The sequence below is a fragment of the Epinephelus lanceolatus genome, chromosome 8, assembly GCF_041903045.1.
Source record: "Epinephelus lanceolatus isolate andai-2023 chromosome 8, ASM4190304v1, whole genome shotgun sequence".
NCBI classification, from domain to species: domain Eukaryota; kingdom Metazoa; phylum Chordata; class Actinopteri; order Perciformes; family Serranidae; genus Epinephelus; species Epinephelus lanceolatus.
The window spans coordinates 13,225,730-13,238,986 of NC_135741.1; the positions used below are offsets into that span (position 1 = coordinate 13,225,730).

At 43.2% G+C, this 13,257-nt stretch overlaps 2 protein-coding genes across 6 annotated transcripts in view; both read left to right on the top strand.

Moving 5' to 3' along the window:
- The first annotated feature begins 677 nt into the window (after positions 1 to 677).
- On the top strand, positions 678 to 3,621 carry oard1 (O-acyl-ADP-ribose deacylase 1). The gene is made up of 5 exons (XM_033628315.2): positions 678 to 1,002; positions 1,152 to 1,317; positions 2,643 to 2,701; positions 2,809 to 2,921; positions 3,339 to 3,621. The coding sequence occupies exons 1-5, from the start codon at positions 958 to 960 to the stop codon at positions 3,493 to 3,495; spliced, it is 540 nt and encodes a 179-aa protein (XP_033484206.1). The 5' UTR covers positions 678 to 957; the 3' UTR covers positions 3,496 to 3,621.
- Positions 3,622 to 5,001: 1,380 nt separating this feature from the next.
- Positions 5,002 to 13,257, top strand: part of LOC117257681 (synaptotagmin-2-like) — an 89,817-nt gene continuing 81,561 nt past the window's right edge. For 4 of the 5 annotated variants that reach the window (XM_033627946.2, XM_033627951.2, XM_033627950.2 and 1 more), the window contains exons 1-2: positions 5,043 to 5,177; positions 5,273 to 5,337. The gene's annotated coding sequence lies outside the window, so the exon portion shown is untranslated. Of the gene's footprint in view, positions 5,178 to 5,272; positions 5,338 to 13,257 lie in introns of all 5 variants that reach the window. The other variant, XM_033627948.2, reaches the window with a different exon arrangement.

Genomic DNA, 13,257 nt, shown 5'->3' on the forward strand with positions numbered 1-13,257 from the left:
TCAGACCAGGCAACGTTTTTCCAATCTTCTATTGTCCAGTTTTGGTACGCCTGTGCTTCAAGGTTGGACGTGTTGTTGGTTCAGAGATGGTCTTCTGCAGACCTTGGTTGTAACCAGTGGTTATTTGAGTTACTGTTGCTTTTCTATCATCTTGAACCAGTCTGGCCATTCTCCTCTGACCTCTGGCATCAACAAGGCATTTTCACCCACAGAACTGCTGCTCACTGGATATTTTCTCTTTTTGGGACCATCCTCTGTAAACCCTAGAGATGGTGATGTGTGAAAAGTACAGTAGATCAGCAGTTTCTGAAATACTCAGACCAGCACCAACAACCATGCCACGTTCGAAGTCACTTAAATCACCTTCTTCCCCATTTTGATGCTCAGTTTGAACTTCAGCATGTCGTCTTGACCATGTCTATTATTATAATTAGTAGTAGTAGTAGTAGTAGTAGTAGTATTGTTATTATGAATCTGAAAATGACATGAAAATAATGACAAATATCAAGATTATTTTCTCGGTTTTCAACCAAAAATAAATGTTGGTGGAAGGTTTAAGTTTTTGATAATATCCTTAGAAAAAAGCTGTACAAACGGGTTGTCAAAGTATGTATTTTGTTATTATAAAACTCTGGTACTTTGGCGAGAATTTAACACAAAGTCTCGTGTTCTCTCGCGAGAGGATATGCAACTACCGTGGCTGCTTCCTGTCCTGCTGCACTCAAGCAAAGTGTCCGGTCTGCTGAGCAAACAGAGCATCCTGAAATTACTCTGAGGCTGTTTTGCATTATAACGGCCGCCTGCAGTCAACTGTTTGTAAGTTATGAGAGAGAAAAATAACCGTCGCATGATAAGCTAACGAGCAAGTTTGCTAGCTGTTGTGTTAACGTGTGTTCAAGACTGTAACGTCACACACCGAGTCAAGTCACCGCTCAAGTGCGCTGCTAACTGGTGTCGATGTCGTCTGAGGTTGAGAAATCAGTCGACACTGTCAAATTTAAGGTAAAGCTTATAAGAGTATTTTTTCTGTATGTGTTCGCGCTAAAAGGGGTGTTTATGTCACAGTTTACCGCCTCAGTCACACCAGTGTCCATGTCTTGTTCTGTCATTATGCCTCCTCTCACGGTGCAATGCTGCCCCCTCCTGGCCAGCCCGCAGAAGACAGCTGGAGTCTGAGTTATGTCACTGGGGACCTGTTCTCCTGCCCCGAGGACGAGGCTCTGGCCCACTGCATCAGTGAGGACTGCCGCATGGGGGCAGGCATAGCTGTGATGTTCAAGAAGAAGTTCCAGGGGGTAGAGGAGTTAAAGGAACAGAGTGAGTCAGTCCATTTTATTATGTGAAAAAAAATCATCAGGGGTTAATATGACTTATTTTGGGAGCACTGAGAGTATGGAGAAACATGGTTTTGTTTACAGCAGAGGTCTAATAAAAATCCTCCATTCATTCAACATCACAAAGATGGGTGATTTTTTTTTTTAACATTTATCATTATTATAATTATTATTATTATTATTTTACGGCTACACATAGCCTTAACCCAGTGCAGCTCGTATTTTTTTCCTTATTTTCCAGCATTTATTATTTTTAACTTTTGTCACACTTACTTGACACCAAGAGGAACATACAGAAATTAAAAAATAGATCAGTAATTATTTTCATTATAGAAAAAGTGGCCATATTTATGTGTGGTTTTTGAAATATATCCTTTGTCCCTGAGCCAGAGTTTGGACATTTAACCCTACGTTATTTTAAAATTTAATACCTTCAAATACAAATGACCCACAAATACCACTTTAATGAAATATATCATGTGTGGTAACATATATTAGTATTTTATGACTTTTTCATTAAATAAAAAGAAAGAAAAAAACATAAAATTCCCTTAGGATTTCTGTCATTTCCACCACACTGTACAAAATGTAAATTAAGTGAAGTTTTTCTCAGAGTTTATATACATGGTGACCACAGCAGTAGTCATGTGACAGGAGAGCACTTCGATGTTAGCTCAATGAAGGGAACTGAGTAAGAAGAAATCAAGGTAAATTTTTGGTTAAATCCAAAATACATTTACTGGCTGTCATTTCCAAACAGCTCATATTTCCTTTAAATGCACAAGTAATAAGAAAACAACATTTTATATTGTGTTTTTTTTTTTAGTAATATTTAATGCTAACTCTAAAACAGCTATCTGCATGCTAACATATGAGATTTGATAAAATGTATTCTTTACAGCAGTCATTTTCATCATTTATTGTGATGGAAAAGACAGAAGAAGTTGGAAATGATAATGTCAGTGTTATATTTATTGTAAAAGTTTCCAGACCAAAATGGAGCCTAGTTGAAGAATGACCCATATATTCTGTATCGGTTGATACAAGAGTTGGAGGCTTCTATGGCGTCACCATACCATCACATTAAAATATTCTTAACATATTTGGTCTCCTTGGAACTTAAGCATCACCACTACATTTCAAGCATTTAAATCGGTGGGTTGGAATATTTTTTTGCTGCACTGCATGAATTTATAATGACTTGTTCATCAGTGCTTTACCAGTTTAAGGGTTTAAAAAAACATCACGCCTGGAGATTGTGTTGTGTCTTATTCTGACGTGGATATTATCTTTCTTCTCTCCAAACAGAAAAGCTGACAGGACAGTGTGCTGTACTGAGAAGAGACAAACGTTTTGTCTACTATCTGGTAAATATGTAGCAGTTAATTATAACTGTTCCCTATGCAAATTTTCATTCTAACGTTATCATTGTACTAAGTGTTATTATTGTCGCTTTCCTGTTGCTATATTGCAGATCACCAAGAAAAAAGCGAGGGAAAAACCGACCTATGGCAGCCTGACACAAAGCCTGGAGGACATGAAGTCACACTGTGAAAAGAACGGAGTAACGAGGATATCAATGCCTCGGTTTGTACCACGATTATTTAGTGAGTCGTAATCGAACCAGGTTCAAGAGAGAAATACTCATTTATTCAGTTTAAAACGTGGCAAGATTTGTGTTTAGTCCATCTTAAAAAATTCAAGTCTCCTTCAAAAACAATCCAAGGCACACTGTAGGGTTTGTGCTTATTTTTACATGGCAAGATAGATTAAAATGACCAAGGTGTTGTGACTCACAGGTCTTTATCAGGGTCATTGTCTGCTTCAGCAGCTGTAGCGTTGGTCTTTTTTAGAATAAACACAGTACACCTGAAGTATCCAAAGAGCACCTGTATGTGACTGCAACTAAGACCCAGCAGCGCTTCTACTCCTTTGTCTTCATGGCAAGATTTGTATTATCTGTTACACTTAAACAGTCTGTTTCTCTCTCTCACTTTCCGACAGTATTGGTTGTGGCCTGGATGGACTGCAGTGGCCCAGAGTGTCGGACATTCTGAAACAGGTCTTCAAACACACGGACATCTCCATCACAGTCTACAGCCTCCCTGAGAGAGCAGAGACCACAGTGATGCGGGAAAACAAGCGCAAAAGACCAATGTAAATGTCTGTTTATTGTGATTATAAGTTGATGCACCTTTCTGTAATATTTCCACAGTGGTGATCTTTTTCACTGGGGAAACAAATGTAAAGATAACTTGGAAATAAATGTTCTTTTTTGCACATTAAACTCAACTGAACTCTTGTGAACTTCTGCAAGTAGGAGACACATCTCTACTCATCATCTATTATTTATATCTACAGTCTGCTGTCACCAGTTTTCAGCTGTGTGACAAGATGAAACCAGATGAATCTGGGATTTGTCCACCTGCCCTTTCTGGTCATGTGGTATTTAACTCAGGCATCTCTTTGCCTGTGCATTCATCCACCAGGCAATTACGTTGTTGATTGAGCAAACAATGCATCTCTGTGGTGATCATATAACTTGTAGAGTGCCTATTGTAGCCTCTGCAGATGGTCGAGGTATTGCGTGATCCATTATTGATCTGTGTGGGTATTGTCCTGTAATGCAGCTGGGACATGTTGGTGGTAGTCAAAGAAAGAGTGGCAGGGAACCTGACACCACAGATTCAATCCCACACATCTGTTTTCTCCACGATTGGAGAGTGGGAAGCAGAGAGCACACGATCTCCATTTAAAAGCAGGCTATTACATCAGTGGGATTAAATAATCTGACTGAAGGGGGCTCTGTTTAATAATGTGATGACTTAAGGTGTGAGTAATTATGATAAACCTCAGTGGCAGTGAGTGTCTGAGCAGGCTCAGGAGTTTGCAGTCTGTGACCCTCCCACTCTCCTTTGGGGCACCTTCAATAATTCATGAGGAAAGAGGCATTAACCGCTGTACACTGCGGCTGCCTGCCCATTTCCCCCCATATAACCATGGTCGGCTGGAAGACTGTACTTCGGCATAACTGCAACCACCACCACCCCCTCTCCTCCTCCTCCTCCTCCTCATCCTCCTCCTCCCTTCCCATCCCCCTTCTTGCCTGGCAATTAGACTCCACACTGCAGCAGAGCCACCTAGCCGCGCTGCAGTGAGTGCAGGGAAATCTCCCTCCATCTGACCTGCTGTCTCACCTCAGCATGCTGCGGCTGACGGACCGTGTGCATCCAAATCTGCCCTCATAGCCCCTCTATGTCTTTTGTCCCCTTCGCAACCCCATACAGCCTCTGCCTGTCCCACTGCGGTCCACTGATTCGCCGCCGACGCTCTCCCCCATTCCCACTCTCACTCCCTTGTCCTCCCCACCCCCTCCTCTCCTCTCCTCTCCTCTGTCCTCCATTCCCTTTTTTTCCTCCTCCTTTGGTCGATGCGTATGAAATTGCAGAGCTCAGCATTCTTCTCCACAGGCACTTAGCAGAAGGGGGGGGGGGGGGGGGCGGATAAAAAGGAAGAGAGATGAGCTGGGCGGGAGGGTTTCTGGTGCACCACACAACTGGCCCCCTTCCAATTAAAGAAGAGAGCTTATGTTATTGAAGAGCAGCTTAGCCAATCAGGAGGCAGTGCAGGCAAAGGCAGCACGAGGGAAAAAAAAAAAAAAAAGCAGCAGAGCGAGTGGGCAAGAGGAAGGGGAAAAAAACTGCAGTGTGTGTGAGTGTGTGTAGTTTTTTATCCCTCCCCTGAGCAGATCTTTATCAATTTGTGTACTCCAGTCTTGGGCTGCATTTGAATGGGTGTCTGTGTGTGTATATGTGGCAGAGTTTACAGGAGGACTGTGTAAAGGTGTGTCCAGAGGGCTGTGTTAGACTTGTTTCATGCTGAAACTGGAAATAAGAGAAAGTAAGAGAAGATTGATTATTTCTCTCTCTATCTCAAAGTGTCTCGGAGCCTGTGGAGAAGGGGGAAGAGCTCAGTGTCCAGAGGAGAGCATCCTGCACAAAAGGTAAGCAGCTGCGTCCTCCTTCCTCTGCAGGCATGCTGGGTTCTTACACTTCTGAAGTTGCTTTTTTGTGTTCTTTATCAGTGTGTGCTCTGGCATATCTGCCCTATTTCATGTGTGATTGCAGTTAGATATATACATTATACTTTAATGATTTTTTGTACATCAGAAGCACTTGACAGAGAAGCAGAGGGGGAGGCAGAGGGGGATGCAGAGAGAGGGGGAAGGTTAGTGCGGGACTCCCTGATGCTTCTAGGCAAGTTTCTGTGCACACGGTTCTCTAGTGCTGCAGTATCCCATTACATCCCTGAGTGGAGCTGCCTCAGCATCCAGCCAGTGTGAGGCAGAATGACTCAAACCAGCTACATCCCTTCTAAAAATGACTCCCACCACATTCACTTCTTTGTTATCCCTGGATGGGATGAGAGTAAAGTTTTGCCCCCCTTATACTGTAAATTCAGTGCACACACACTGATAAGCTGAGTGTGCCAGGGAGGCTGCTGCAGCCCGCTGTGTCGTGCACGCTCTCATTGTGTATTCTGAGTATCATTTTGGGTTGCTTAGATAACAGATTGAATTGGCTCTGATAGCGTTTGAGCCCGGTGATGAGTTTTTGTTTTGTTTATCCGGTGTTCTGGGACTTCCTTCAGTCTGAGCCTGCAGCAAAAGTGAGCTCTCTGATTGGGTGAGCTGGGTACACTGACTACAGTGTACCAAAGAAGCGGAAAAATTACTATATCTTGGGAGTGTTTATACACTGAAGATAGGGTTTGTCATTAATGTGAAATGAGCTCAAACAAAAGATGTGAAGCTTTGTTTGTTTACAGCGAAAGAAAGATGATTCACACTATATTTGTTGTTTTTTTTATCATGCATTCATCATCAGCTTTTTCTTTAAACACATTCACAGTTAATTTATTACATCCCACCGTCTTTTTTTGGAAGTCTGACCTTCATCATTTGTGAATGAAGATATGATACTGTCCAGCAGTGGGCAGTGTGTGTTTTCTCTGTAGGAGAAATGTCTGTGAGCACTGGCCTGCTGCAGAATGGGAGGAAATAATAGATGGACTTAGTGTGTCTTGTGTGGGCACGCTGGAGAGCGTCGTTAGACAGGATGAAGAGTACAGTATGTACCGATGTTTTCATATCACTTAGAAGTAATACCTTTCAGCCTCACACAGTCGATAGAAGCGCAAGGCAGTCGTGAACCTGACCGCACTCGCTGATCCCAGTTTCTGGTTTTAAATGATGTTTAAATTATTCAGCACTGACTTATATGAGGGGATAAAGAGAGAGCCAGGGAGGAAATGTAACTCATTTCAGCACCATGGACAGAGCTCAGAGCGAAGACCTTTGATAAGTGCTTCCCTTGAATTGTTTGAAGCAAACCAGGGTTTAGTGATGAGGGTTGGGTTATAGTTTAAAGCTAATTCGTCTAACTATCTGTGTTTAGATGACCTGGCTTAACACATTCCCAAGTCTCTATTTGATGTAGCAGTCTGCTGTGCACATCTGTTCTTTTGCTTCTCCAGGTGAAAACACTTTCATTATTCATGCACCTCTCCTTTTCTAGACCATCTTAAAGAGATCTATGTTTTTGCAGAGGTGCTGAAATATCCGTCCCTGGCTGTTTCCTCATCCTTCCTGTCCTTGTCTACCTATATTATCACTGTAAGCTCCAGGTGGGAGTGTCAGTGCTGTGGGTTTTGTGCTACCTTCCTTTTCACTGCAACGCTCAGAGTGACACATCAAACTGTGGGATGAGCTGCAGCAGCAGAATCATTCAGGTTTGACATCAGTGTATTGCGTGGGTCTATTCAGGTAATGACACAAAATCAAAAAGAAGATGTTATTAAAAGAGGAGAGATTATACATGATAGTGATAGTGGCCAGCAACTAATTGTGTTTCACAGAAAAACAATTAAGGAGCTGTTAAAAGACAGCAGTGTTATGTAGAAAATATAAAGCATTTAACGGCGGCAGCCCTTACAGTCCTGACACCTGCTGTCACACAGAGCTTTGTTTCATATCATGGTTGAGAGCCACTGGGAAAGTGTCTCTGCAGGATGCAGCCAGCATACTGAGAAACTCATTCCAATGGCAATGATTAGAAACCTCAGCTCTTTAATGGCAAACGGAAATGAGACCCCTCACTGTTCCCAAGAATTAGCCAGTAACGCTCTTTAAGATAGAAGCAAGTGTCAGAGATGGAGGAGATTTAACCACTTCTAATTAGATAGAGAGGCTGCTTTAAACACACGGACCTGGATCCTGTGATTTAGCTAAATCTAAATTAGTGTTGTAGCAGCATAAAGAATCGGGGGATTCAGCATCACAACATAAACAATCCTGGCCATGTGCGAGAATTTACTTCACGCTGGATACGGATAGCTGTTGGGATAATCCCTTTGTCTTTTGTTTGTTCTTAGGTATGTTTATAATTGTCGTACTGTAACTCTTTCGAAGATTGGTGGGGTTTTTTGGAGGAACGGAGCAGCTGTTCGGCTTGTCATTGCTCATCCTGCATGTATGACACCCTCTGTCCCAGTCTGTGCGACATGGGCGTTTAGTGTGCCCCTGTAAATGATGATGTAGGCAACATAGCGGAGCAACAACGGCTGTCACTGTGGCATGCTACAGTTAGCAACAATTTCCAAACTCTCCATATTATTGATGACAAGCGGTACTGTAAAAAGTCCTCCAACAAGCAGAAATAGTGTCACACCTGTGTCGTTAAGGTTGTGCAGATGAAATGTTGCAGATGTGTAAGGTGAGCAGACCCCTTTGGTGACACTACAATGACACTGTGATAAATAAAGTGTCAGAGGGATATTGTGTGTGTGTCTTCTCCATAACCAGGAAAAGGGCACTTTATCATACTCCAGGGAAAGGTTACAGGATGTGGTTATGCATGGATTTGTGTAAGTGTGTTTGTAAGTGTGTATGTGAGTGACAGAGGGCAGGGTAATGAATGAGTATAAGAGGTTGTGTTGCACAGATAGAATACAGACAGCTTTCAAAGTGTGGGGAAAACAAGTATGAAAAGGACTGAGGAGAAAGTGAAGAGAGGAATATAAGATAAACGAACCAAGTATGGGCAAGAGAGGGCGAGAGATAGAGCGAGAGATTGAGAGATTGTCAGAGGCAGAGCAAGAATGGAAGAGAGTGGGTGTGCATAGCAGAGCTACGAGCACTGCAGTACATTGCAGTGCCCAGCCCCCGCTGTGTTCTCTGCTCACCATCCGGTTCCATGCACTGAAAAGACCCCTGCAGCAGCAGAGCTGCACGGTGCAGAAGGCTGCCTGCTGATGAACAGCAACCTCACAAAGAGCTTTTGACCCGCCGTTGTGCATTCTGGACATCTGAAGACGCACAGATTTTTTCAAGGGGCGCTGGAGACACGGTGTTCATGAGCAAACAGCCGACCTGCGCCTGCCAGCGCATTGTCATGTAGAGAGGGAGTAGTCAATTCACGCTTCCCCCCCCCGGATTATGTAAGCGTATAACACATTCACTTCACCCGATACCAGCTGAATGATCCCGCCTTCCCTGGCCATGTTTTCCTCATTAAGAACATCTGCCTCACTGTTTGCTTTTGTTCCAGAGGTAGCATCTTTGCAAACACACACAAACACTTTATTGAACTTATTGAAATGGCAACAATAGAAGGACAAACAACATGTACCCTTAAATAGCTCGTGTGCCTGCCGTTTGACATTTTGTTGATGATGCCTCGTGTGACGAATAACAAGTAATGATCCCGTGAATGACTGCCAAGACCCTCAGCTGATGTGGGATCTCATTTCAACTAAAAGAGACAGTTCACCACCCAAAATCAAACATACGGATATTTCCTCTTACTTCTAGAGCTATTTATCAATCTTTATTGTTTTGGTGTGAGTAGCTGAGTGTTGGAGATGTCTGCCTTTTCTCCAATATGAAACTAGATGGCACTCAGCTTGTGGTGCTCAAAGTGTCAAAAATATACATTTGAAAAACTCAACAGCAATGTCTCTTTCTAGAAATCATGATCCAGTTACTCAAGATAATCCACAGACCTTGTTGTGAGCAGTTTCATGTAGGAACTATTTTCTTTCTACCAAACTATAACCACCACCCGTATCACCGTGCAGAAGGAATGTGCATCTAATAATGGAAGTGAGGCCTGTGCTCATGACAGCGTGAGATGTAAACAGTAATGGCGTCCTCCTCAGCTGAGCTGTAACGTTAGCTAACTCAGTGGTGCTAGGTGAGCTAGCAGTAGATGCACACCCAGAAGGAGGCGTACATTTGGCGAGTGTAGTTCAGAAGACAGAAAATAGTTCCTACATGAAGCTGCTCACAACAAGGTCTGTGGATTATCTTGAGTAACTGGATCATGATTTCTGGAAAGAGACATTGCTGTTTACTTGTCAAATGGTTTTTTTTAACGCTTTGAGCACCACAAGCTGAGTGCCGTCTAGTCCAATTATATTCAAGAGAAGGCATCTCTATGGCTGATATAGATATTAGCTTGTAGGATTTAGTGGCATCTAGCAGTGAGGTTGCAGAACTGAAACTTCTCCCACGTGCCAAGTGTGTAGGAAAACTAATGTGGCTGACACGAAAATGCAAATGGCCCTATCTAGAGCCAGTGTTAGGTTTGTCCTTTCTGGGCTACTGTCAAAACAACATGGCAGACTCTGTGGAAGAGGACCTGCTCCGTATGTAGATATAAACGGCTCAATTTTTATGGTAGTGAAAACAAAACAGTTCTTATTTTCAGGTGATTACCAACTAATGAAAATGTAGTTATGAATATTATATACCATCTCTACCAATAGTTGCCTCTGAATCCTACACACTGGACCTTTAAGGAAAAACACCATTAATTCAGTTTGAAGTCAGGCAGTGCACAGTATGCATCAATGACTCACACAGGGTAGCCTCACACTTAAGTTGGATTAATTATACAGCTCTTGGCCCGGCAAGCTATATTCTCACACACACACAAACACGCAAAGCACAAACGCATGCATGCAGATGTGAAACGAATCTTAATCACGTGAAAGCTCTAGGAAACGAAGGAGAAGCCTGTTTCTGCTTCCATAAACAGTTGCTACGTTTCCGTCCCACTGCCTGCCCAGGGGGTGGACGGCTGAAGCGTGAGAGTTTCCCTCTTTGTATGTCCTTCCCCTCTACTCTGCTGATGTAGCCGATTCCCATTGCGTAGTGTGGACTCTTTCTCTCTCTTTCTCTCTCTCTGCTTCCTGTGACAAGGTCTGATTGTGTTTGTGTCTCTCACTGTGTTCAGGAGTAGTTGAGTCAATTACACCTTGCCAGGCAGGTGTTTGAGCTGTTAAGTGTGTTTACCTCGGCACATCAGACTGTGTTTGCTTCTGATTTGCACAAAAATCAGCAGCAGGCTTTGGAAATGATAAGGCAAAAAAAAAAAAAAAAAATGTTGCAGGGTAGTGAGTCACGCTGCAGCCAAAGATAGTAATCCAACTTGTAATTATTGTATTCATTCACATCAAATGTATCTGATGTTCTGAATGAATGTGTTTGTAATGTTGTCGGAAAACATGGGGCATATTTTGTGCATTTGATTGAAGGTTATGAAACAGATTTCTACATGTGTTTGCGGTGATTTTTTTTCCTAAAGTAAAAAAGTTAGAGGCCATCTAACCTTCAAAACCTATTGATAATAGACAGGAAGAATAGGTACAGTCATGTCTTTAGTCCTTGCAACAGCTCTCTATTCACAAGGTGACGCGTGGAGGAGGATGCTGCCTTTGACTACGGATAGTTGAGAATGTAGTCATGACGGGAAAAAGAGAGAAACACTCTGGTTTGTGTGACAGAGACAGAGAGAGTGGGAGAAAGCGGCAGAGTATTGTGGTGTGGGTGAGCTGCAGTGGGGATTCGGAGTGCTGCATTGAGCTGCATAATTAATGTTAAAGGGGTGGAGCGAAAGGCGGAGATAACTTGCCATGAAGAACAAGACGCTGCAACACTGTTATAAACAGAGCTACCTGTATTTGTGTGTGTGTTGTTGAAGCACTCCTGAGCACAGGCGAGTATAGAAGTGATATTTTGATGCAAAACCAAGGAGGCACACTCTTGGTCCAGCTCCGTGTCCCCGTCCCATCTGCTCCCTCGGCCCTCAAAGCCAATCACTCTCCACTGAGCCGCGCGCCACAGCCAAATGCCTCAATGCTGGCTGCACGGCTCTGTTAATCATCCAATTTGTAGCAAAGCAGCTTCCTATATGACACATCTGGTGTAACTCTCATCTGGTCTGTCTGAATTGGACCATAAGGAAGGAGGAGGAGGAGGAGGAGGAGGAGGAGGAGTGGCTTTAATCTGCGGGATGGTGTTATATTTTTAGTCATCTCCTTTTTACAGATTCTAGGTTGTTGTTCAGTGTTGTCTTCATGGTGAGATTGTGCTGAGTGCTTATGAAAGGGCGCACATTCTTTCAGGAGGAGACCTGCTGTTTTTAGGCGCTTTGTGTTCGGAGACAATCTCTATTCTTCTTCCCTCAGTTTTATTTTTAAGCACAGTTTCCCTGCATTGGAAGCATCGCCTGTTCACTCGTTCATTCAGATTACACAAGGGCGTAGGTTTTGTTTCGACACTGGGGGGGACACATATGGAATGCCAGAACATTAGAGCATCAAACACTTAAGTTCCTGCATCCTGGTGATTTTTTCTGCATCAATTTATGGTGTAAATGCTACTTTCATGTCTTTGGAGGAGACAAATATGCATGCGCACCCCCTCTGAAATCTACACCTATGAGCTAACACAAGCAAGCAACCTGATCAATGTTTAGGCATGCAGGGATTAACTTGGATGTGAATAAATGTTTACAGAAGCATGTATTAAACGCATAAAGGCTTTAGTATATATGAACGTGTTGGTCTTTGACGCTGTCACAGCTCAGGAACCTGTTTAGCTCCTCTGTCTCCAGGGCGATATTGCCCTGGCCAGTGATCACATCTCTATCACGCTGCACCGCTTGCACCCCTGTCACCTAACCTCATCATCACTGTAGCTGCTCTGAGTTCTTGACATCCATTCTGCTGCAACATGCCCAGCCTTCATGCCCTCGCTGCTTTTTACAGCGAAAGCCTTGCGTGCCTGTGAAAGTGTCTTCCATATGTTGTATTGTGTATGTTTTACTTACATCTTATTCTTAACTCAAAGCAGCACCTGTCTTTGTAGAGAAGTGTCTGCCCAAAGCCACTGTGGGGATCCGGTCTTGTCAGAAGGGCTGAGGGATCGCACAGAGGCATTTGAAATGCACCCTGTGTCGGCTCCAAGCCTCTCCACACACACTGCGAGGGCGCCGGTAATGACGGCAGTTTCATTCCAGTCCCCTAAGAGCCACAAAATCACACTTAAATTACAACCTCGACATTATCAGGTGCAAGTGGAGACGGATACAATTGAACCTTGAAGATAGAGGCCCCACAGAAGTGCAAGGTGCATCCTGTGGCTGTAATATCAAGCTTGTTTAGGAGCAGTGATTTAATCTGTCTAAATAACGACGGTGAACTTTATGATAGCCTGCCAACAGCTGTCTTAAGAAAAACGCCTTCAGGGTCTCAGTGTGTTTAAAATGTAGTTCAAAGGTTTTGTATGTATTCTCCTCTCTGTATTTTTTCTCTTCCTCGCCTTTCCCAAAAGGCATCTGGCAGCAGAATGTGAAGTTTTTTTTCCTGCTCAGAGAAACAGCACAGGACCTCATTAAATATATTTTTTCTGTCCCCTGAAATCTTAGAAATGAGGAGACATTTTCTGTTTTCTTTCTCTCTCCAGTCCCACGGGGTTTTGCAGTGGGAGAGCTGAGTTGCCATTTCTTAGCGTTGCCAAGTGAGAATCTGCCCATCTGACATTCAGAACGCTTGGAGTAGTGCAAACATCAACAGAAAA